This window comes from Podarcis vaucheri (assembly GCF_965113315.1).
Source record: "Podarcis vaucheri genome assembly, chromosome: 1".
Lineage (NCBI taxonomy): Eukaryota > Metazoa > Chordata > Lepidosauria > Squamata > Lacertidae > Podarcis > Podarcis vaucheri.
Window position 1 is genome coordinate 31,988,471 of NC_138759.1, and position 22,291 is coordinate 32,010,761.

Below are 22,291 nucleotides of genomic sequence, written 5' to 3' on the forward strand. Positions count from 1 at the left end.
ATGTCCCCGCCCCCGCCCCCTATTGTTGGCATTTGGTCATTCCCATGGAAGAATCCGGACTCGGGCTACATAATTCGGCCACAACCCATCCATCCTACAACCACCCCATTGGTTTCCGTCAAGTTTCCTTGCGAGCAAGGCTGCGGTCCTCAGCAGCGCACCAAAAAATCAATTCCGTTTGAACCAGTGGGACTTCTTGCGCCACGACCCCCCAATCCTGTAAAACTGTGCAGTGAAGGTCGGGGTGCAGCTGTGTTTCGGATCACCATTCACACATCCTTTAAACCCTAACTGCTAGCAACGACCCGGGCAGAATTGTGGACGCTTCTCCCCCGCCCCCGAATGCGTGGGATGGAGGCTCCCATGGGGGGGGACCATCGGGTGGTTGGTCTGGATCCATGAACCCGCGCGCACGCGGTCAGAAGCGGAATTCTCTGGCCAACCTTTCATTCGGGGGGGGGGGGCAGTTGGCAGCATACAGGAGAAAACTTGTGATGCCCCCCCCCACTTCCCCGGAACCGCAGATGCGCGAGAAACAGGGCCTGGAAGGACAAGCACCCCCACCCTAAATCAGCGCAGGACGTGGGCGTCAATGTGCCTGTGTGCATGTATCTCTCTCTCCCCCCCCCCCCGCGGGCCTTTCCACAGGACGCGCCTGTTTAACACATTAGAACTGTGCTGGACGCGCAAGGCTGGGCTGGGAGAGCTCCCTCGCTCCCCCTTCGCCCGTCCCAGAGACGTCATGGGAGGGAGGTATAAAATTTCAGGCGAGAGGAGCAGAGAGAGGCAGTGTGTGTTGTGAGGGCGCGCAAAGGGAGAAGAGGAGGAGGTGGCGGCGGGACGGGGCGCGAGCGAGAGAGAGAGAGACGCGAAGGGGGCTCGGCGCCGGGGAGCCCCGTCGAGCTCGAGGGGAGCCGTGGGGAGGAGGGGCAAGGCGGACCAAGGGGAAGGAGACGGCCTCCTGGCACCTGGAGACGGCGGAGAGAGACGCAGGCAGGCAGGCGGCCGACCGGCAACCAGCCCAGCCAGCGCCCGCGGGTCTCCCGCGACGGCGCTCGCTCCCTCCCTCCCTCGACGCCGCCAATGAAGCCGAGGCGCAGCTCGTGAAGCGCCTCCGCTTCGGCCCGCCTGCGGGGGGAATGGCGACCAAGCGGGAGGCATGAGCGGGGCGCGCCGGCCGCCGCAAGTGCGCTCCCGGGCCCGCCCGACACGTGCGCTCCCGGCTGCGCCTCCAGGGCTCCTGGCTCCGGAGCCGCGCCGCGCCGCGTAACTGTGAGCCCGGGGAGCAGCGGGGGCGCGCAGGCACGGCGGTTGGAGCCCCCTCGACGGCCGCTGTGCGCCTTCGGACTCATGGAGAGGGACCCCGGCAGCGCGAGGCGCCGATTCGCTCCCTCCGCTTCCTCCCGCTCCCGTTGCCCGAGGGCTGCCCGCGCGTCTTCCTAGAAGTCCCCCCCTCGCTCCCGCGGCCGGGGAGTTCCTTCATGCACCTTCTCGCCGAGCGCCGCCAGCCTGCAGGATCCGCCTCGTCGGCGGCGCCCTTTTGCGCGCGCGCGCTCTCCGCCGAGGGGGCGTCCCGCCGCCGCCGCCGCTGCTTCCTCCTCCTCCTCCTCTCCCCGCTCCCTGCCGTCACCGCGCCTGAAGATGCACTTGCACAGGGCTCTGTTGCTCCTCTCCCTGCTGAGCTTGGCCACCGTCAGCCTGTCGCTGTCCTCCTGCACGACGCTGGACCTGGAGCACATCAAGAAGAAGAGGGTGGAGGCCATCCGGGGCCAGATCCTGAGCAAGTTGCGCCTCACCAGCCCCCCGGAGACTGTGGGGCCGAGCCACGTGCCCTACCAGATCCTGGCTCTGTATAACAGCACCCGGGAGCTCCTGGAAGAGATGGAGGAGGAGAAGGAGGAGAGCTGCTCCCAGGACCACACCGAGTCTGAGTACTACGCCAAGGAGATCCACAAGTTTGACATGATCCAGGGCTTCCCGGAGCACAGTAAGTCCCGAATCCTGTGTCCCCGAAAGGGCTTTTGTTGGGGAGGTGATGCCTAAGATTCGCAGCTGGAAATCAGATCCTCAGAGGCTGCCCAGGTAGCTTGGAAGAGGTGTTTCTGTGCAACTAAAATCTCCAAGGTGGGGAGAGGATTGGGAGAGCACATCTGACTTGGGTTACTCTTAAGTCCATTTTAGGGATGGAAAGTTGAGGCAGAGTGGTATGGTTACATGGGTAAACTGGGATTTGAACCCAGGATTTGAAGACCCAAGGCTTGGTTCCCTGGATTATTCTGATTCTCATAAATGCCTGGGAATTCCAGGTTGCAAGGATGGAGAGAATTTCTCTGCCTGAGCTGCTGAAATCAGGAAGGCAGTGTCTTGGCAGCTGAAATGCCTTTTCTCTGGGATGCAGAATCCTGTCCAATCAAGTGGTTGGCAACAGCTGCCCATTGCACCACTGACTGCAGTGCATGTGCTGTGAGTGTATGCCAAGGCAGTTGTGCTGTTGCAAGTAGTATCCTTGCACACATATCGGCTATTCAGCTAATCTAGCATTAGATGCACTGTCTGTCTTTGCAAAGACTTGTGCGTGTTGCCAGTGTATGTTTTGGATGCACCCGTATATCCGAAGCAGCCATGAGTCAGGAAGGAATGTTTGTGTGTCCAGGTTGAAGTGGGGGAAGCATTCGAGTGAGAGAATGAAATGCATCTGGCTGTGAATTTGTGGCAGATGTATGGAAGTGTGGGTCTGGTCGATTTACATGTAAGCTGTGCGCTCTCTGTGCACTGACATTTGTTCATATGTATCCATGATTTTTGTACCCGCAGTAAACACTTTTCAAAACTGGGCCTGGAATCTTGGCAAACGCTTTGATTGCATAGGCAGGTTTTCCAATCATCTGGGGGCTGTGAGATCCTGGCAAAAGCCATGTTTCCTTTTGCTGCCATTAGGTGTCCTCGTGGGCTCTTGAATTACAGCAGAGCGGTTTGGGGGTGGGAAGAAGGATGTGGCCAAGTGCTGTTGAGGGAGGGGTGCAACCGGAGGAGGATGGCAGGAGTATCTTTCAGGATGTTGATCAATGTGAAGAGGTTGGAGGAGCTGTGGAAATGTGGCTCAGAGGCAGGCGCCCAAACAATAGGGGCTTCGATGTTGTGCACACTTTGGGAGCAAGTCCCATTGAAGAAAGCGAGCCTTGCAGCCCAGGAAGAGGCTGGCAGAAGGCTAACTTGCTTTGAAACCCTGAGCCGTGGAAGGCAGGCACTTGCTGTGGAACTACCCCTCCCAGCAGGTGAAGAAGCCTGAGCAGCGTTGGCACCAGGGCAAGCCAGAGCTGAGCCAGCTCTCAGTGTCTTGGAATAACATCAGCCCCAAATCCAGCCAACGAACAGGAAACCGAGCCAATGTCTAGAAAACTAAAGTAGGAGGGGTGGAGGGAAGTGGGAAAAGAGAGGCTGAGAGGGAGAGCGGGGAGGGATGTACTTCAGGATTGGGAGAGAAAAGGCGTTATGAGGCTTGGAAGCCAAACGTATCCTTGAAGGGCTAAGCAGATGCATTAAAATGTTCCATATGTGAGTAGCGGTCACCACAAATACTGGGCAAGAGTCCTTCCTTGTGGGGTACATGCACGCATACATGAACACTAGGCATAGTGAGGTAAGCCGAGTTGAGTGGATTTGGGTTATGTTTGGCATGTGGCAAAGCGGGGTGGGCATGATCAGGCATAGCCACAACTCTTCAACCCACACTTGGATTTGCAGCCGTAAGGGGAATGTAAGGGGAAAATGTTCAGCCACTGAAGCCCTTTGGCTCAGATCCACTCCTTCCACCGTCCCAACACACCACTGTGGTCGCATGACCTGAGTAACGCAGAGGCTTTGCACAAAAACAAAACGGTGCGGATGTCTTTCCAGGCAGGAAACCATTTTTACAAAGTAGCTCCCCACACAGTATGGGCAATCCCAGCTTTGCCAGCCAGCGCTATCCCCACCTCAACAAAGAGGGTTTGTGTTAGCATGGTGGAAGTGGCCAAACCATGTGAGGAGCCACTTCCATGTGAACCTACACACTTTCCTTTTCGAGAGGGGAACCAAAGCCAGCACCCAACAAAATAGACGCAGGCTAGTGCATGGACTTTTGACTGCAGAAACTAAATCCCCCCACCTCTCCTCTCCCTGTGTTGAGGGCATGTGGTGGTGAAGAAGTAGGATTTTTTTTGGTTGGATGCTACCCCAAGTCTCCAAATGGAGTCTAAGAAGAACTGGGGGCAGCCCAGAGAGCAAGCCGAGGGGAAGCATGGAGGATGAGGGAAAAGAGGTGGAAAAAGCTGGAGTAACAGGGCAGCCTCTTCCCAATGCAGAGGAGATGGTCGCTGAGCTACTAACAGGAAGGAAGCACAGCAGAGCAGCCAGATCCTCTTTATCAGTGGCAGGGGAAAGGAAGGTGCTGAGGAGGCACCACAAAGATGCAGATGCTAAGCAGATGTTGTGCATCTGTGTCTCCTCACACGGAGGGGTGGCAATGTGGAGCCCTAGAGGCTGAGCCTAGGCAGATGTGGAGTCACGTCAGGAGGTATCAGCTTTTCTTAGCGCTGCTGTTGCAATGCCAGCGCTGTGATGACAGCCAACCATCATCTGTGTTGTTATTCTTGCCCAGCTTCCCAGAACAGTGAGAAGTTCCAGAGGGGCAGCGCCAACCTAGATTTGGTTTCCTTTAGAAGGGTCACTGGAGACTGGCTGGAGTTTTGTAATCTTCAACATTATTTTCAAATACACTGGTAGAGCATGCGGTAGGTGGAAGCGCACATCTTAAACACCCTGACAGTTGATCCAGCTGCTCCACATCAACTCTCCAGGGAAGAGCAGTCAGGACCCCAAAATGCTTTCAACTTCTGACAAGAGGGTAAAACTCATCTCAGCGCTCTCTGTTTCTCCCATGAAAGCAAACCAACCCTGCTGATTTAAAACCTGATTCTGTTATTCTGTTTGTGTACAGAGCCAGATTACATGAGGTAGGGGAACCAGAAGACTTGAGGAAGATCCAGCCATTGAGAGCAACCAAACTACAATGTCCTGAACAAAATGTTAGGAAGCGGTAACTTTCTCGCCAGCTGTGAAGGAGATTTCGGCAGGTCCTTCTCACTCCATTAACCCACTTCTGTATTTTTCTCAGTGGGTCCTGTCTCTTCTTGGTGATGTGAATTTCAAGCCCAGAGCCAATTTGCACACTCCAGTTTCAGGATCAGTTCTCCGAATGATCCTTCTGAAAACAATTTGGGAACATATAGCTGTTGTTAATGGGTCCAGGGAAGTCCTTGAGCCCAAAACCAAATGGAAACTTTAGAGGTGACTGCTTGAAATGTGATCTAGTGCAGGGGCACATAGCGTCTCCTGTGTTCTATCTACCTGCATACTGGTAGGGAAGTCATTCAGGAATATACAGTAATATATTCACACATTACATTCCCACAAGTATTTGGGTATAACAACTGCAAAAGACAACATGTGAACCAGCCCTGTTGTTTCATGCTGGAATAAGGTATTAAGGTGCCATTTCAGCTAGATTCATTTGTGGAAGTGAATGGTTCCTAATATTCATTTGATCAAAGACCTGCATAAAAGTTACATGATTAATGTAATGATTTTTTTTTTAAAGTCAGAATAACTCATCTAAATGGATGAGGGAAAGAGAGGTGTCAATAACCATTAATAATGGATCTACATTTATGGTGAATGGGAGCCTATGACCTGGCAGGTCCTGTTGGGTTCCAGCTCCCATCACACCAACCAGCATGGCCAGTAGTTGGGGGTGATGAGAGGATTGTAGCCCATCAAGATCTGGATGTCCACTGGCTGCACACATCTGATGCAGAAGGACCATGCCATTGCCCCAAGATGCTCTTGATTAAAGTTAGACTCGCCATAAATAGGAAGTTGGAACCCATAAATCACTATGAAGAAGCTGGGGAAATGGAGGCGAGGTTGTCAAGATCCTTTTGTAATAGATATGCCCCCCTCACTTGCTGCGAGAGGAAACATGGCAGCTGCTGGGCTTCTCCCTGCCGTACAGCTGTGCTGATGCTCATGTAGATTAAAGCCAGTGGGGAATGCTACCTAGAGGAAAGGAGGGAGCAGATTAGTCAAAGTGAAACATGGGAAGGTGGTTGGCCCAAGGTGAGCCTATTCAGAATGCTAGGGCAGTTTACTTGGGTGTAGAGGGAGAAAGCACAGGCCAAGACAAAGGTGGAAGGGGTGGCGAGACTCAGAAGAAGCTGTTAGAGAGGTGCCGCCAGGTGGAACTGGGTTGCTCTGGCAGAATGGCTTTAGCCTACCGGGCAGGTATGTTCTCGGTCTGTAACTGTGTATCTCCACAATACAGTGATAACAGCTGAGCCACAGACTCCATGGGCAAAGGCGTCTCCTCTGTTAGTCCTTTGGGACCAAGTTGTCTTCATCCCAAGAGATGCCACTGAACTGAGATCACAGGGAGGAAGATGGGGTTGAAATTTAGCAGGGATTTGCCTTGCAGAAATCTGTGGTGCTCCAGCCACTTGCCTGAGCAACGGATTTGGTCCCATGTCTTAAAAAAGGAGAAGTGGCTGATGTTCAACTTTCCCATGGCTCTGTCCCTCTGCCAGGTGGTGATTCAGAATGAATGTGGAGCCAAAGCCAGTCTCCTCCCCGTTTTTCTCCCTCAGGAAGCGGGGAGAGCCTTATTCCATGGAGGGTTTCAGGATTGATACAGGCAAATCTGAGTTTACACACACAGGAAACTGTTCTGGCTCCAAACCATCCACCAGAAACCTCGCAAGTATTTGTCCTGTTCCAGGACTTCGGTCCAGCAGGGGAAGTGAGATAGCAGGAGGAGGAGAGCTTAAGCTCTGATAGGAAAGCAGACCCGATATTTTAGGAGCAGCCTCACATCCTCGTTCCAGATGGTGATAAAAGAGGAAGCTCCCTACACATGCACACAAACACGCCCTGCCTCTCCAACATTTCATCCCTGGGACAGTAGTGCATCGCAAAGAGAGAACGGGTGGCTGCGGTCCATGTTTAGCCTCAGCGTGGCAGGCTTCCCAAAGGGCCAGGCATGCTTGTCAAAAAGCAGCTGAGAACACCACAGCTGTCTGCCTCTGGGGAAGCCGCCTCTGTATCTGCGTGAACCAAGGACCCCACCCAGCCTTCCCCTGGTCTTTCTAAATATTCCAGTCTGACTTTGGTGACCAGGGTGCAACTGGTCATCTTTTAGCAGCCTTTAGCCTCTGCCCAAACTCATGTAGCTGTTTGCAAACAATCTAGCCATCCCCCAGAATCTGGATGGGCAGGAATGAGAGAGGGAGGGGGGGAGAGGAGGGAAGGTGGGAGGGAAGGAGTTTCCCCACCCACTTTTGGCTCTGATCCTGCCCACAGCCTTGTCTCCCACCAGCATGCGGTCCTTGACAGGAAAAAAAAAAACTCCAGGTTTTTCACTCCTGCTTTCCTATGCATGTAAACATCTATCCATTATAAGTTTTACCACTGTTGCTTGTCCCGAGCATTGGGAATGGAATGGGTTTAAAGAAACGAACGAATGTGCAGTATAAAAGAGAAAGAGAAAACTAAAACGCAACCAGTGTTTTAGTAGTGAATGTGCCTGGGACACAGGGCTTCTTTGTTCCTTGATGCCGAGAATTGTTAATCCACTTACAGGAACAGCAGCTCAGTAGAAGCCACAGCTACCTTCCTCACTACCTGTGACTTGGTGACTACATGGGACTATTTCACACTTGGTGCCCTAAGCGTGTTTGCTATGGCCTTATTGGTTCTGAAACAGGGTTCGTGGCTGTAAGCATGTAAGAGTGTGAAAGATTTGCATTTCCAAAGTAATGGCGATCCTGTGCCATATGTACAACTATATATACTTGCGCATACCTAGGGAATCCCCCAAGTCTGTAGAAACCACTGTCTTCTTATTGGGTGTCCCTGTTTCCTCTTCCAGTCTGGTAGTGAACTTGGGTGGTCAAGTGCCTGTTGGAGACTGCATTCCCCTCGCCTTTGTTATGTGTATCCAAGTGATTCTTTCATGAGACACAGAGATCATCCATACCCCTGAGCTACTGCCAGGAACGTAGCTATGGGCAAAATGATACGTTTTCTTGAGCCATTGTAATTCAGTGCATTGTAATTCAGTGAAGTTCTTGAATTTAACATATGGTTTGTTGGTTTACAGGGGTCAGCAAACTTTTTCAGTAGGGGGCCTGTCCACTGTCCCTCAGACCTTGTGGGGGCGGGCGGACTATATTTTTTTTTGGGGGGGGATAATGAACAAATTCCTATACCCCACAAATAACCCAGAGATGCGTTTTAAATAAAAGCACACATTCTACTCATGTAAAAACATGCTGATTCCCGGACTGTCTGCTGGCCCGATTTAGAAGGCAATTGGGCCATTTCTGGCCCCCGGGCTTTAGTTTGCCTACCCCTGGATTATTCCTTGCAGAGGAGGCTGGTCCTTTAGAGTGAGCAGGGCACTGTGCCACCAAACGCAGCCTGCCCCCATTTGCCTACTGGCCCTGGCTGTCAGTTTCCTCCTGCTCAGTCTCAGTCTTGCCCAGGCAGAACCAGCAGGCAAGGGGGTGGTAATAAAATGAGAATTAGTTGGCTCTGCCTGTCATTGACTCCACCAGCAGTAGGTCTCCTCTCCTGGCATCAGCTACCACTGATTCCTTCAGGCCAGCATGGCAAAACGACTGTCTACCATGACAATGCTGGAAGCAATGGGGATTTTTCTCCTGCACAATTTAGGGAGAAGAATCAAGGTGCAGCTAGACCCTGTCTCAGCTATTAATAACGCTGTCACCAAGTGCTCAATTTATGAGCCTGAGATCCTCTCATCGGTTGGATTATGGGCCATCCTGGCTAATAGGTTATTTCGGTTCCTTCTTTTTCTTTTAGATGAACTGACTTACTGCCCCAAAGGCGTAACTTCCAACCTGTTCCGTTTCAACGTGTCTTCGGCAGAGAAGAACAGCACCAACCTCTTCCGGGCTGAGTTTCGGGTCCTGCGAGTGCCAAACCTCAGTTCGAAACGCACAGAGCAGCGTATTGAACTCTTTCAGGTGAGCAAGCTCAATGCTGGGGCAGAGTGAAGTGTCTAATTGCTGCCCCGTCTCCCCAGAAAACATAAATGCTAACACTGGGACCCTCTGTTATTAAACACCATTTAATGTTATTTCTCTTAATGGTGTTACAATATTCTGCACCCAAAGAAGAAATGTGGGAGGGGAAGAAATGTGCAAAGCTGTAGCATTAGGGGAGCGTTTTGTAAATGATCTCTCCATCCTCCCATTTTCCCATTTGTTTTCTACATCTGATTTAACTCCCCCATTTAAAGCAAACGCTGCTGTACTTCAGGGAATAGCCTGATGTATTTAAAGAAATAATAGAGCATTGGAACATTGTACATGTTCCAATGCTCTATTATTTCCTTACATACATTAGGACTCATGGTTTCCCAAACTTGGGTCTCTGGCTGTTTTTGGACTACAATTCCCATCATCCTGGAACGTAACCCTCGCATAAATGGGGAGTTGCCTGTGCAATGTATAGTTGGCCCTTTAGTACCTTCTTTGCCAGCGTTGCTTTCCCAGTATTTGTGGTGACACGCTGGAAGCAGAATCCTGTAAGCAGTGGCACAGGACCAGCTGGCCTATGCGCAAGGAGGCAGCACATGTGGAATTTTCCAGCAGTTTTCCATTCGATTAGCTGCCGCTTGCCTAGCTGTTGTGCAGCAGATCAGCCTTCAGTTTCTGACTGGCCTCCTTGTTGCATTTCATCACACCCAGTCAATCCTTGTGTGTTCTCCTGTATATTTTCACTTCTTCCTGTCTAAAGCATGTACAGAACTTGGAGGGATTCTCCTCTGCATTGAGCAGCAACTATTCTGAGCGTTCTTGGGCTTCATCGCCTTCGTATCCAGCAAATCGGTAACACACGGGAAGCGTGCAAATGTTTGTATGGAGAGGATTGTCCTAGTCCCTTCTAGTTTGGCAAGACACACTTGCTGCTGTTGCTGAACTGAGCAGGTGGTCTTGTGTGTCTCCTCCCCATGCAGATCCTGAAACCTGATGAGCACATTGCAAAGCAGCGCTACCTCAGTGGCCGGAACGTGATGACGCGCGGCTCCCCTGAGTGGCTGTCCTTCGATGTCACAGACACAGTGCGAGAATGGCTTTTGCATAGAGGTGAGTGCAGCAGGAAGTAGGTTCGGGGATCCTCTTTGTCTAGATCAGGTGGTCACGCAGACATGTCCGTCAATAACTCGTCACCGAGAATGAACTACTCGCCATTCACAGCACAATGTTTAAATTGTTTCCACTGTCCATTTTTATTTTTTAGTTTCCTGACCCTCTGTCTGTCTCCCCCAACAAAATGAAGGCAAGACGTTACATTTTGCCCCAAGGGGGAGGCAAGCTGAAATAAGCTCTCAGACAAGATTTATTTCCCATTTTTGTTTTTGTTGTATAATTATTATTGATAATTTAATAATAATTTGATGTCAATGGCTTTGTGAAGTTTAGCGGTATATAAATACCTCAAATAATAAGTAATGTAAATTATAACAAGTAATACAGTACACATTTGCAATTAATTAAGGAAAGGGAATACGAATCAAAATAGGGAGAGCTAAAAAGAGGATATTGACCTCGGAGAAAGGCATTACGCTTGACATGATATCTGTGGCACCCAGTCATATTTATTTCGACCTCCCCATTCCTCTAAGGGGCTCTGGGTAGCATAAACTTGCTTCTTTATCCTCATATATTTCTTCTTTATCCCTGTGAGGTAAGTTAGATTGAGAGGGAATGGTCAGCTGAATGTCACCTATTGACTTGGTGGTTGAGTGGGCATTTGAACCTAAGTCTTTCCAGTTCTACAAGCCATCCAGACATGCAAATCACCATTTTGATGCATTATGCTCACTCGGTGACTACAGCATCTGTGAAGCAGACAAAAGAGTCTAAATTTAACCAGTAATAACTGTCATCGGTTCATTCTATTTTGTGAGGATGTAAGCATTCTGACAGGTTTCTCAGCAGCTTCAGATATATGAGTAATTAACCTCTCTGGGGGAAGTATGCTTTTGAGCAAAGCACTTCACTGGATTTCCGTCATCCTAAGTAATAGTGCGGCGGGGTGCGCTCCCGCTGCTCGGTCCCAGCGCCTGCCAACCTAGCAGTTCGAAAGCACCCCCGGGGGCAAGTAGATAAATAGGTACCGCTTACCAGCGGGAAGGTAAACGGCGTTCCGTGTGCGGCTCTGGCTCGCCAGAGCAGCGTTGTCACGCTGGCCACGTGACCCGGAAGTGTCTTCGGACAGCGCTGGCCCCCGGCCAATAGATGTGAGATGGGTGCACAAACCCCAGAGTCTGTCAAGACTGGCCCGTTCGGGCAGGGGTACCTTTACCTTTACCTAAGTAATAGTGCTGTTCAGAGAGTTCGCTGGCCAATAATTTTGTCCATTTCTCAAGTAGTTCATTAACCTGCTCCAGTTCTTAGATAAACAGACTGAAAGGCCAAAATCAGAGGGAGAAATCCTGTCCACGCTACAGAAAACCAAGGCAACTAACTTGGAAGGGAGGTCCATACTTGTAAGTTGAGAGTGCCCCCCCCCCCACTGCTTCTGTGGCTGTTCTTGCCAAGCCACTGCCAACTCTGTTGCTTGACTCTGCTGTTGTGCCCTGCCCCAGTGCCCCTACTCCAATGGCACAGAGGGTAGACCAAACTAGCCCAAGGAAAGTTGGAAAGGTCAGATGGGTGGGGGAACCCAACCCCAAAGGTCTCATGGGCAACTGGTATCCCGACTGCAGGTGGAGGTGACTGGCATGAGACTGCCAGTGAGTGCCACTGATTCAATGGCACCACAAGCCCCTCAGAGCTGTGCCAGGGTTGTGAGGGGGTCTTGCCAAAGTGCCATCGAATGGCCCAACTGCATTTCCCATCCTAGTTTTCTCAAAATGCCGTGCCTTTGAAGTTCTGTCATTCCAGGGCACTGTGGGTTAAAAGGAAAATGTAAGCTCTCACTGGTAGCTGCCATGTTTTTGTGACATGATGGCTGTTTTTGCTTTTTTGTTTTTAAATCAACAATGTTCCGGAAAGTTGGGGACATACCATTTTGGAAAAAATAAGGGACTGAAGCAGAGATCCTGTCAGATGTCACCATTGGCAGGCTTCACCATTGACGTACCACCACCGCTGTAACTCTTCCATTTTCAGATTTAGCATGTAGAGGCCATGCTCTCGTCTACATGCACACATGTGAGCACACACATGTGTTGCACCGACACCCCCTTACGAAGGTGGAATTCATGTAAGGGGGTGCACCAATGGTCAGCTACGATATTGGGCTAAATCTGTCACCCCATCGTGAACCCAAATGCACACTCATACAACATGCATCGAGTCGATGTCTACACTGTCTTAGAGGAATTGGCAAGAAATTTGCTTCTGTTTAGCACAAGAAGCTGCTGGACATGAGGGCATCTTGAGGGCAAGAATATTGATTCATAGTTGGCCTGTCCTTGCAGGTACAGTCGTATCTGGGTGCCAGTCAAAGCTGGTATGCAGGCAATAAATTCTAGGAGGAGAAGCCGATTTTACGCTTCTTAGATTTTTCTTGGCCAGAGTCCAGGGACTGAACTATTGGTAGTGCAAAGCTGTTAATCTGACTAGTAGCATGCATGTCGCATAGCTTTTGATGTAGGTGACGCTTGCAGATACAAGCAGCAGGTACCTTACCCAGGGCTTTGCGGCTTGTGCAATATAACAGTTGGTGCAGAGCTCGGCATTCATCAGAGAATAACAGGAGAAATACCGGCAGCTATAGAATTCAAGATGTGGGATTCAGCAGCTGCCACCAGCTGGGAAGATTAAACAGGTGCTGAGATCCAATGGCTGCTTCTAGCTTGATCCTCAAGAGCCTTAGACAATTCCTCTGACTGCAGCTAGCAATGTCCACTTGCACAGTATATGTTGGTTACTGCTTCTTTCCCCCACCCCTTGCCAGAGCTTTCAAATTCCATGACAGTGCAAGGCAAATTCAAGGTCGAAATTACATATGTAAAACGGATGAACCTGTGTTACTGTTCCCAACAAAGATCCCAGTTGCAGCTTTTAGTGTTTTGTGGTTGTTTTGTTTTTGTGGGATTTCTGACTTGCGGTACGGAATTCCAAAAAGAAGCTTTCTTGTTAGTCTCAACCATTTATATAAAGACAAGGACAGGAGAGTTGTGCAGCCTAATGCTGTTCATATTTACTTAGAAATAAGTTCTGTGGGATTTCTCCCACCAAATTATCATTGGTCTGGAGCCTTGTGTGTTTTCTGATTGGGCTCTAAATCTTATTATGAACATAATTCAGGAAAATCCTGCTTAAATGGATGGATTCATACAAATTCAAAAGGACGTGACAACCCAAAATCTCAGTGGAACTTGAAACAGCATCAAAGTGAAACTGCTAGGGATCAGTGGATCGTTAAGTGTTGCTTTCTATCAGTTTCTCATTTTTCCAATATTAAATTCAGTTCTCCACATCTCCATATACGTATTTTTTAAATGAAAATCTATTAGCATTTGAGTGGGCATTTCTCCTAATAGCCACATATTTGTACGCAGTTTTGCCTAATACACACTTTCCCCCCAAGCCATTATGTCTAATATAATGCTGTTTTGAACATTATGTTCACTGATTTATGTATTTTCAAGCATACTTTATCCTAGTACATGCACTTTTGCATATATTATTTGTTGGGAAAACTGCATTTGGAGAGGCATGCATTTTGAAGCTGTGTTTTGTACTGTTTCAGAAAGTGCAAATTTAGTAGGTTCGGCTTTAAATGCAAACCGAAGCTGCATTCACACAGTCATTTATTGCATTTACATGTTGCTTCCCTAGCTGTTAATTTCCACATTATATTTGAGCTTTCACATGATACAAAAACCACTTCTGGAACTATAGTGAAACATGGCAAAACTATAATGGAATATAGTGCAAGTTTAGCACTCGTTTCCATAAAATTTGCAGACTGATTTTTGTTTTCTGGAAGGAAATTATATAGATATGAGCACTAAACTTGCACTATATTCCTCTATAGTCCTAGCAGTGGCTTTTATGTGGTGTGGAAGCTCAGATATAATGCAGAACTTAAAAGTTAGGGGAAAGTTGCAATAACTGAATAAACTGCCATGTGAATGCAGCTAGAATCAAATTTCTCCGCCATCCCTAGAAGGCTTTCGAGATTGCTGCCAAAGAGCAACCTGGGTCTGCTTACCTCCTCCCCCCCCCCCCCGGTCTCTCTCCATAGCATCTTCCCTGTCTTAATATCATTACATTATGCATTTTCCTATTCCTGCCACTGGCAGCCAATGTTGGGGAGCAAAGGTGAGGAACCTGGATGATATCAGGACATGAGGTGACTTCAACTCTGCAACATGGAGCAGGATAGGAAAATGCATCATGAGTCGCCACTTTGGGCAGAAAGTCCATATTCACTGCATGTAAAACTCCGCCCCCATTTTCAGCAACATAGGAGAATGTCAGTCCCGTTGTCTCCAAAAACATTGGTGGGACAAAGGAAATGGAATTGCCAAAGAACTGTTTGGATCGCAGGGACATCAAGTTGCTAGTTCTCATGAATTCTTTCTCTCCAAACAGAATCTAACCTGGGACTAGAGATCAGCATCCACTGCCCATGTAACACCTTCCAGTCCAATGGCGACATCCTGGAGAACTTGCATGAGGTGCTGGAGATCAAGTTCAAAGGTGACAGGGGAGAGATTGGAGGGGGAAGCAGCGGAATGGGCCACCAGGAGAAATGAATCATTTCCCCATCTGCATCGGAGTGTTTTTAAAACATTGTTTCTGTATGGCTTTTGCTGTGTTTCTTAATGATAAACCTGTGCATAGGAGGGCAGGGAGTACTTCAGAAGTGTGGAGGCACACGTTCCTCACAAATGCATGGGTTTGATAGTAATCTCCTTTCTGTGGGGAATCTTGGGAACTGTAGTTTTGTGAGGGATTCTAGGCATTTTTAACAGAATTCTAAGCACCTCCCCCAAACAACAGTTCGTAGGACTCTTTGGAGAAAGGCCATGACAGAGAAACTGGCACAGAATGCTAAAGTGAAGGGATATAGTCAAGGGTGGATCTACTATGAAACTACTGAAGCCTAAGCTTCAGGGCCTGTACTCTTGGAGGGGCCCCAAAAGCAACAGTAGTCTACATTGCTTAAAAATTTTAGGTCTAGTAAGACCCAATTTGAGTCGCAGGACTTAAATGGATTAGGTTGTTCGTTTGTTTTTGGTATATATTTCAACAGTCCCAATGTTTTAAAAGTCGGTCACACAGATGTTGTCAAGGTGTGGTAATCTGTCATGGTACAACCCCAATGAAGAAGATAACAGTGGCTACCCCCACCTCTTGGTTGCTGGTTGTGAAGGGGCCCCCATGACACTTCAAGCTTCAGGGCCCCCCAAATGTAGCTCCACCACTGCATATATATCCTGTTGCATAAAGGTGTGCGAAGCAGATACATTGCTGAAGTTAAAGCCTCTCTGGAAAACTCGGTTCTGATGCGTTCTTGGTTAGACTCTAGTTTCCAGCTGTCATGATGTGGGCATGAAGAATTTGGGCATCTAGCCTGAGGTGGCACAGCCAGCCAGCGGCTGAGTTAGGTTCAACATTAGCAGCTGCCTGGCTTTGGGCCCTGGGCTGTGGCCACAATACCCACAGGCCCCACATCCTGGATATTCCTTCTGCCACACAGTTCCAGTCATCTGACATCTTCCTTAAGCCATTAATCTTCCTCGGCCTTTCTTGAGACTGAAACCAGTAACAAGAGGAGCAGATTAATGGCTCCACCACCAGTTTACAAATTATAAAGCAAATGACCCACAACACTTGGTTTCAGGCTAAGAGGAAGCCTCGTTTCTCCTGGCAAGGCTGGCTGCAGTCCTTAGAGAGGAACCTCACAGAGGCCAGACTGCTGGAGACTTTCCCAAGCTGCCCTCCTGTTAAACATCCTTCATGGATTCCAACATTTTCCACTGCAGCTCTAGAGCGGCCGTGCAGTTTTGCTCATGCCCTTCCCCTTCCCCTTCCAGGCATTGAGAGTGAGGACAGCCACGTGGGGCGTGGGGACTTGGGGAGCTTGAAGAAGCAGAAGGACCTGCACAACCCCCACTTGATCCTGATGATGCTGCCCCCACACCGACTTGGGAGCCCCGCCCTGAGAAGCCAGAGGAAGAAAAGGGCGCTCGACACCAATTACTGCTTTAGGTAAGCGAGGGGTCCCTCTCCTTCCCTTCCACCTCACCCCTGGGGTTAACTGTGGCTCCACCTGATTGCTCTGCAGCTGCAAGGCTGGCAATTGGCTAGTTTTCATTTTGTTTCCATGCTTGCACTGTGATGGGGAAACGTTCTGGAAGCCCAATGCAAAGCAGGGATGGCTAGTTCAGTCAAATATTGTGCTTGACAATGAGGGGTGCCTTTGAGTTTCACATTTCCTGTTTAGCACGTGCGGAGCTCAATGGCTTGCAGTGTTTCCCTCAGTTGTGGTGAAATAGGTATTCAGGGTCACATGCCTCTGATCCTCCTCTCGGCATTTCAGCCTGCCTGATCAAAGGACCCACACTCCTCCGCCATGTGCTTTTTTGGAGGTTCCCCTGACCCTCCCCCCAGAACCTTTTTTGAGGGGGGCGGGCGGTCCATTGTGCAATATGAAGTCCTTGCCCATAGCTTTCGCTGGTGGAAAGGCAAGTAGTTACAAATTTAACCAATTCCTGTCAGGCAGCATAACTTAATTTGGGCTGCCATATCCAGCTGGTAGACTTCAAATCCTGCTTGCTAGGTCACTACTAGCTCCTCCAGCACCAAGTGAAAACTATGGTGCAGTATAGTTCCTCTTTCTCCAAAGCCCTTGATTCCATTTCAAACCCTTTTGTTCCAGGAACATGGAGGAAAACTGCTGTGTGCGTCGCCTCTACATTGACTTTCGGCAAGACCTGGGCTGGAAATGGGTCCACGAACCCAAGGGATACTTCGCCAACTTCTGCTCTGGACCTTGCCCATACCTCCGCAGTGCGGACACAACTCACAGCACGGTACATCAGTTCCTTAATATTAGCAGGGAACCTAGAATTTGGGAGATCTGTCTCCCACAACTTAAAAAATAAATAAATCATAGTTCATAGAGGCTCACAGAACTGTTGTTGGCATCCGCCTGTCTCAAGAGACAATAGAGTGCACCTCCATGGGTGAAGTCAAACTGCTGTGTTAGTTCACTGAGTCACAAGCCTGGGCTGAGTGTAGGAAAGTCCAGTGCCCCCAGATGACAAGACCCCCACCCCACTCCCGGCTTCGCTGATGTGTTTCAAAGGAAAGCATAGCAATACATTTAGCCAATACATTCTATTGGCAGAATATATTCTATTGGCAGAATTGCCAATAAATTCTCTTGGCAGAAGTTGCCAATAGAAGGCCTTAGGGGGTGTGAGTTTGAAGGAAATCTGTATAGAGAAATGACATTTTCTAATTCTTAGAGCCATTTTTTATTTTCTTCTTTTATAATGCTCAAGACTTTGATCTGCCTCATGTTGGTGTGGCATGACTGATGGAAAGGCACTCTGTGGACACTCAGAATCAGTATACAGTGGTGCCCCACAAGACGAATGCCTCGCAAGACGGAAAACTTGCTAGACGAAAGAGTTTTCCGTTTTGGAGGTGCTTCGCAAAACGAATCTCCTATGAGCTTGCTCCGCAAGATGAAAATGTCTTGTGAGTTCCTGCGGGGGTTTTTCCCCTTCCCCCCCTTTTTCTAAGCCGCTTATCAGCTGATCCGATAAGCCGCTAAAAGCCGCTAAAAGCCCTAATAGCGCTAATCTGTCAATGGGCTTGCTTCGCAAGACGAAAAAAACGCTAGACGAAGAGAACCACAGAATGGATTCTTTTCATCTTGCGAGGCACCACTGTACCTATTTAGGCTTCTCATAACGTAATTCAAAGTTTAGAGTGGAGTAGTTTGCTAGCAGCTGGTATTCTACCCAGGGATTCTGTTTCACATGGTGTGAGAATTAGATTTAGTCCTGGGTTCAGCTGCCATCTCAGCTCTGTACTCACTTTCAGGCCTTTGGCAAATGGCAGCCTCAGTAGTTGTCTTTCTGCAGAATGGATGCGCCTTTGAGCGAACTTGGGAATAATCGTTGATGTGTCTTGGTTGAGGCTGCTCTTCTCGCATGCATTGAATTTAACTGGTCAAATTCTAGTACTTGTGCTACTGAATACACCTGGTTGCCTCTGGCATGTTTCCTCATGTCCTCTTCATACAGTGGTATCTCAGGTTACAGACGCTTCAGGTTACAGACTCCGTTAACCCAGAAATAGTACCTCGGGTTAAGAACTTTGCTTCAGGATGAGAACAGAAATCGTGCTCCGGCGGCACGGTGGCAGCGGGAGGCCCCATTAGCTAAAGTGGTACCTCAGGTTAAGAACAGTTTCAGGTTAAGAACGGACCTCCAGAACGAATTAAGTTCTTAATCTGAGGTATTGGAAATGGGATGAATTATGCAAGTTACCATAAATGTACTTCTGTCCAGCTGGAATATTTTGGGTGGGGAACGGAATATAGGAAGGGAAGGAGTCATATGCATAACAATGTAATAAGGTACAGGATGTGTAGAACTACAGAGTAGGAAACGAAAACTGGGAAAGGGCAAGACGTACAATAGTCATTGGGATCCTTCCATCCAAGCCCACCCTGATTTTTGAGATAGGTCAGATGTTGTATACTTTAAGCTTTGCTCTCACCTATGCAAGCCACAAACTCCCCGCCCCCAATGATTCTGGTACAAGTCCCTGAACTTGTGTGGCACAGTAGAGTCTACAATCCATTGTGCAGTTGCGGGGATGCCTATTTCTAAGCACTGCAAGCGTTTCCTGGTTGTGGCTTTTTGTAGAGGAGATCTATGTTATCCCTAGTGGCTGGTCTCAGCTGCTCAGCCAAGCAGTGTTGGCATCTGTACAGCACAGGCAGCTTCCTGCATTCCTCGATGACCCAAAAAGAAGAGAGCCCTATGGAAGAAGTGGTAGTGTTTTTCTGGCAATATACTTGGCAGCATCAAGATTTTAAAGGCAGCTGATGTTATGTCATAACCTCAGACTAAAATGACAGAAAACCAGTGCCTGACAGATGGTGTTATGGTCTCAAGGGAAACATTTCCTAGAGCATGTGGAAAGGGCAAGACTTTATATTGGAGAGAGGGCATCGTGAGAGTTTCCCCAATGCAGCTCAATAAAACGCTATTACTTAGGTTGTGAGCCCTATGGGGATAGACATGACCTAGATGAAGCTGCCATAAGCTGATCTGAGCCCACAGGGCAGGGCAAGGTTTAAATATAATTAAGGAAAGACACACACAGTGCGAGAGGATCTGTTTATTAGGAGCGAAGGGAAGTTCTAACTCCTGTTCGCGAAGGAAGAGAACCCTTCACTAGTCAAATTCTAGTTATATGCAAGTGTGCCAGCAGCACGATGAAGCTGTGAAAAAATGGTCAAAGGTGTCCATTATGGAGAAGCCAGTAGAGGGGATTCCGCAACCCTTGTCATTTCAAACCTTAAAGGGATGATTTATGAGGGTTTAGGGAGAAGCTGAGGACTAGAACGTGTGCCATCATGGTTAGCGTTAGGCAGGCTTCTGTAGGCTGAGGAAAATTGTTCTTCTTTTACAGTAAGGCAGACTCCTCAGTATTTAGAGAGGCATTTTTAGTAGGGATAAAAGCAGATTGTGACTCTTCCCCCCATAAATCACTAACACCCCTCTTGCATGAAAAGCAGCAGCCTTTGGGGAGAAGCACTGCTCTAAGGTTAGATGTTTAAAAGAGTGGTTCAGATCCAAGACTAAGGAGGAGGCGGAAGAATCTGTCAGAGTCTCCCAGGGCTCTCATCTGGCACTCCCCCCCCCTCTCTCTGGCAATATATGAGATGGAGCAGAGAGAGACCTCATTGGATTTGTAGAGGATTCAAAAAGCTGGGAGAGAATGTAGATACCCGAGAGGGACTGGATTAAATCCAGCATGATCTGCGGATGCTGGCCAAAGCAAGTTGATTTTTTTCAGCTGTTTTTCTTGAAATTCAAACAGGGCCATAGGATGGTTACACCCAGGGATTTTTGTTTTTAAAAGAGCAGGCTTTGCTTATTCGAATGCAGAGTGGAGGTCTGAGGGCTACAGGGTTGCACTCGTGTTTCTTACTTCAGGCTGGGCTTTACTCAGCTGCTGCAAATTAATAACCATATTGCCTAACAAGCTGTTAAATATGTTAGCGGTGGAGCTGGGTGTGGTAAGCTCCACAGTTTAAGATCACTGAAGAGAAGCATGTTTTCTGCCTAATGGCAATTTGTGTTTTGGCCTAAACAGATTCGTGTGTTTTTCCTGGTTGCTTTTCCAGGTACTTGGCCTATACAATACACTGAATCCTGAAGCATCCGCCTCCCCTTGCTGCGTGCCTCAGGATCTGGAGCCTCTCACCATCCTGTACTACGTCGGAAGGACCCCCAAAGTTGAGCAGCTCTCCAATATGGTGGTGAAATCCTGCAAATGCAGTTGAAAAGGGACCCAGTGCCAACCATAGCCGAGAAATTGCAGCGATCCATTCTCTGCTCCCAGGTCAAAAAGAAACAAGTACTTGAAGGAAGGTACTGTAATCTGGCTTTTCTTACACTGCAGTCAAGGACAATCTACCCACTTCGAAAAACTTTAATTAAAACAACACCACCACCCACCTCTCTGCCTTCATGCCTCTCTTTTTCTTTGGGAGTTACTTTTGCAATACGGAGGCTGGGGAAGAAGACACACATACCGGCTAAACATTTAGTGGACAGACAGAAAGAAGCAAATGAGGAAGAATTCACGGAAGGAGGAGACGATTAGCAGAGCTGTGGACATTTGGCAGGAACAATGGGACTTCTTATCCCACCGTTGACTTCTCTGCGAGCCCAGCCTTTTCTACAGAATAACGAAGATTTCCTTATGAAGGAACGTAATATTTTCTTAGAACCAGAACATAATGGACATAATTATTCTGCCTACAAATGGGTGCAGGAGTCAGTGGTCCCAACTTCTCAGAACGACCACTTTAGAGAGGACCTCTTGACTATGGTGAATTCTCACACAGTTTTCTCTCCTCCTGGAGTCCCTGCTCAATTACCTCTGGGTAAGAGTGGGCAGCAAATGCAGGATTCTTCAAAGTAATCTCTAAAGGATCCTGCACTTGCTGTGGTGGCTAAGGTATTGTAAGGAAATCTGCACATCTCTTGCACAAGGACCTGGCCCAGGCCACACCTGCCAAGGTTTTATTAAGAAGTATTAACCTCAACTATTGTAAAAAAATAAAAAAATAAATATTTTTTTGAATTGGGAACTTTCTGTTAAAACAAGTTGCTTGGTCAGAGGAGGGGAATGGGTAGATGCACCAGAACTGCCAAAATTGGCTCCTTTCTGAAAGCCTGCCGTTCTTGATAGATCTGTGGTCTGAGGGATTGGAGAGCAGATAGAACTTGAGCTTGTTTTCTGCTGAGAATGAAGTCACTTAGCTTACCATGAACATTTGGTTGATTTTGGTTCTTAGTGAACTAGTCAGATCACTTTACCATGAACATGATAATGACGCTGTTTACTTCAACCGCATTTGTTCTCCTGTGAAGCTGCTTTATACCAAAGCTATTCTTCATTATGTTTGGGGCTGCCGACACTGGCTGGTAGCAGCTCTCCAAGGTCTCTGGCAGGGGTCTCTTGCAGCTGTGCTATCCCACATCGTTTTAAGTGGAGAGATCAGGAATTCAACCTGGGACTGGTTCCATGTGCTCTACCATTGACCTCTTTCAGGAATGAGGCCAATAAAAAGGGGGCCAACTCTGCTCTTGTTGCAGTGCCTATTGGTCCTTTGCCCTTCTACTTATGTTTCATTTTCACATACTTAAGTGAGGGGCTGTGACTGATCTACGGTAATCCAGTTCTCCTTGCTTGCATTTCCTCCTTTTCCACCATAAGCCCCACTCCATCGCCGTGACTCTGCTGTTTATGCTCACTCCTCTGCTTTTTTCGTGTGTGGTCTCCCGTCTACATCAGCTTAGTACCAAGCTCGCCTGCCAATGAGATTAACCTTCTGCCCTTCACTGTGGTCCTGAGCCAGACTAGGGTTCCCACACCTGTAACCTGGACTGGAAAAAGCTTTTCCCAATATTAATAGCTGGTGCAGACAGGCAAGAGTTGGGAGCATG

At 48.5% G+C, this 22,291-nt stretch overlaps 1 protein-coding gene across 1 annotated transcript; it reads left to right on the forward strand.

Moving 5' to 3' along the window:
- The first annotated feature begins 1,509 nt into the window (after window positions 1-1,509).
- TGFB3 (transforming growth factor beta 3) lies at window positions 1,510-21,418 on the forward strand. The gene is made up of 7 exons (XM_082233914.1): window positions 1,510-1,987; window positions 8,917-9,080; window positions 10,076-10,205; window positions 14,673-14,780; window positions 16,121-16,295; window positions 16,966-17,119; window positions 20,461-21,418. Exons 1-7 carry the CDS (start codon window positions 1,642-1,644, stop codon window positions 20,617-20,619), a joined length of 1,236 nt encoding a protein of 411 aa, XP_082090040.1. The 5' UTR covers window positions 1,510-1,641; the 3' UTR covers window positions 20,620-21,418.
- The last annotated feature ends 873 nt before the right edge of the window (window positions 21,419-22,291 follow it).

Coding starts and splice junctions, on each gene's coding strand:
- TGFB3 (XM_082233914.1), top strand. CDS start 1,642: ATGCACTTGCACAGGGCTCTGTTGCTCCTCTCCCTGCTGAGCTTGGCC. Junction 14,781..16,120: donor GCTGGAGATCAAGTTCAAAG/GTGACAGGGGAG, acceptor TTCCCCTTCCAG/GCATTGAGAGTGAGGACAGC. Junction 16,296..16,965: donor GACACCAATTACTGCTTTAG/GTAAGCGAGGGG, acceptor CTTTTGTTCCAG/GAACATGGAGGAAAACTGCT.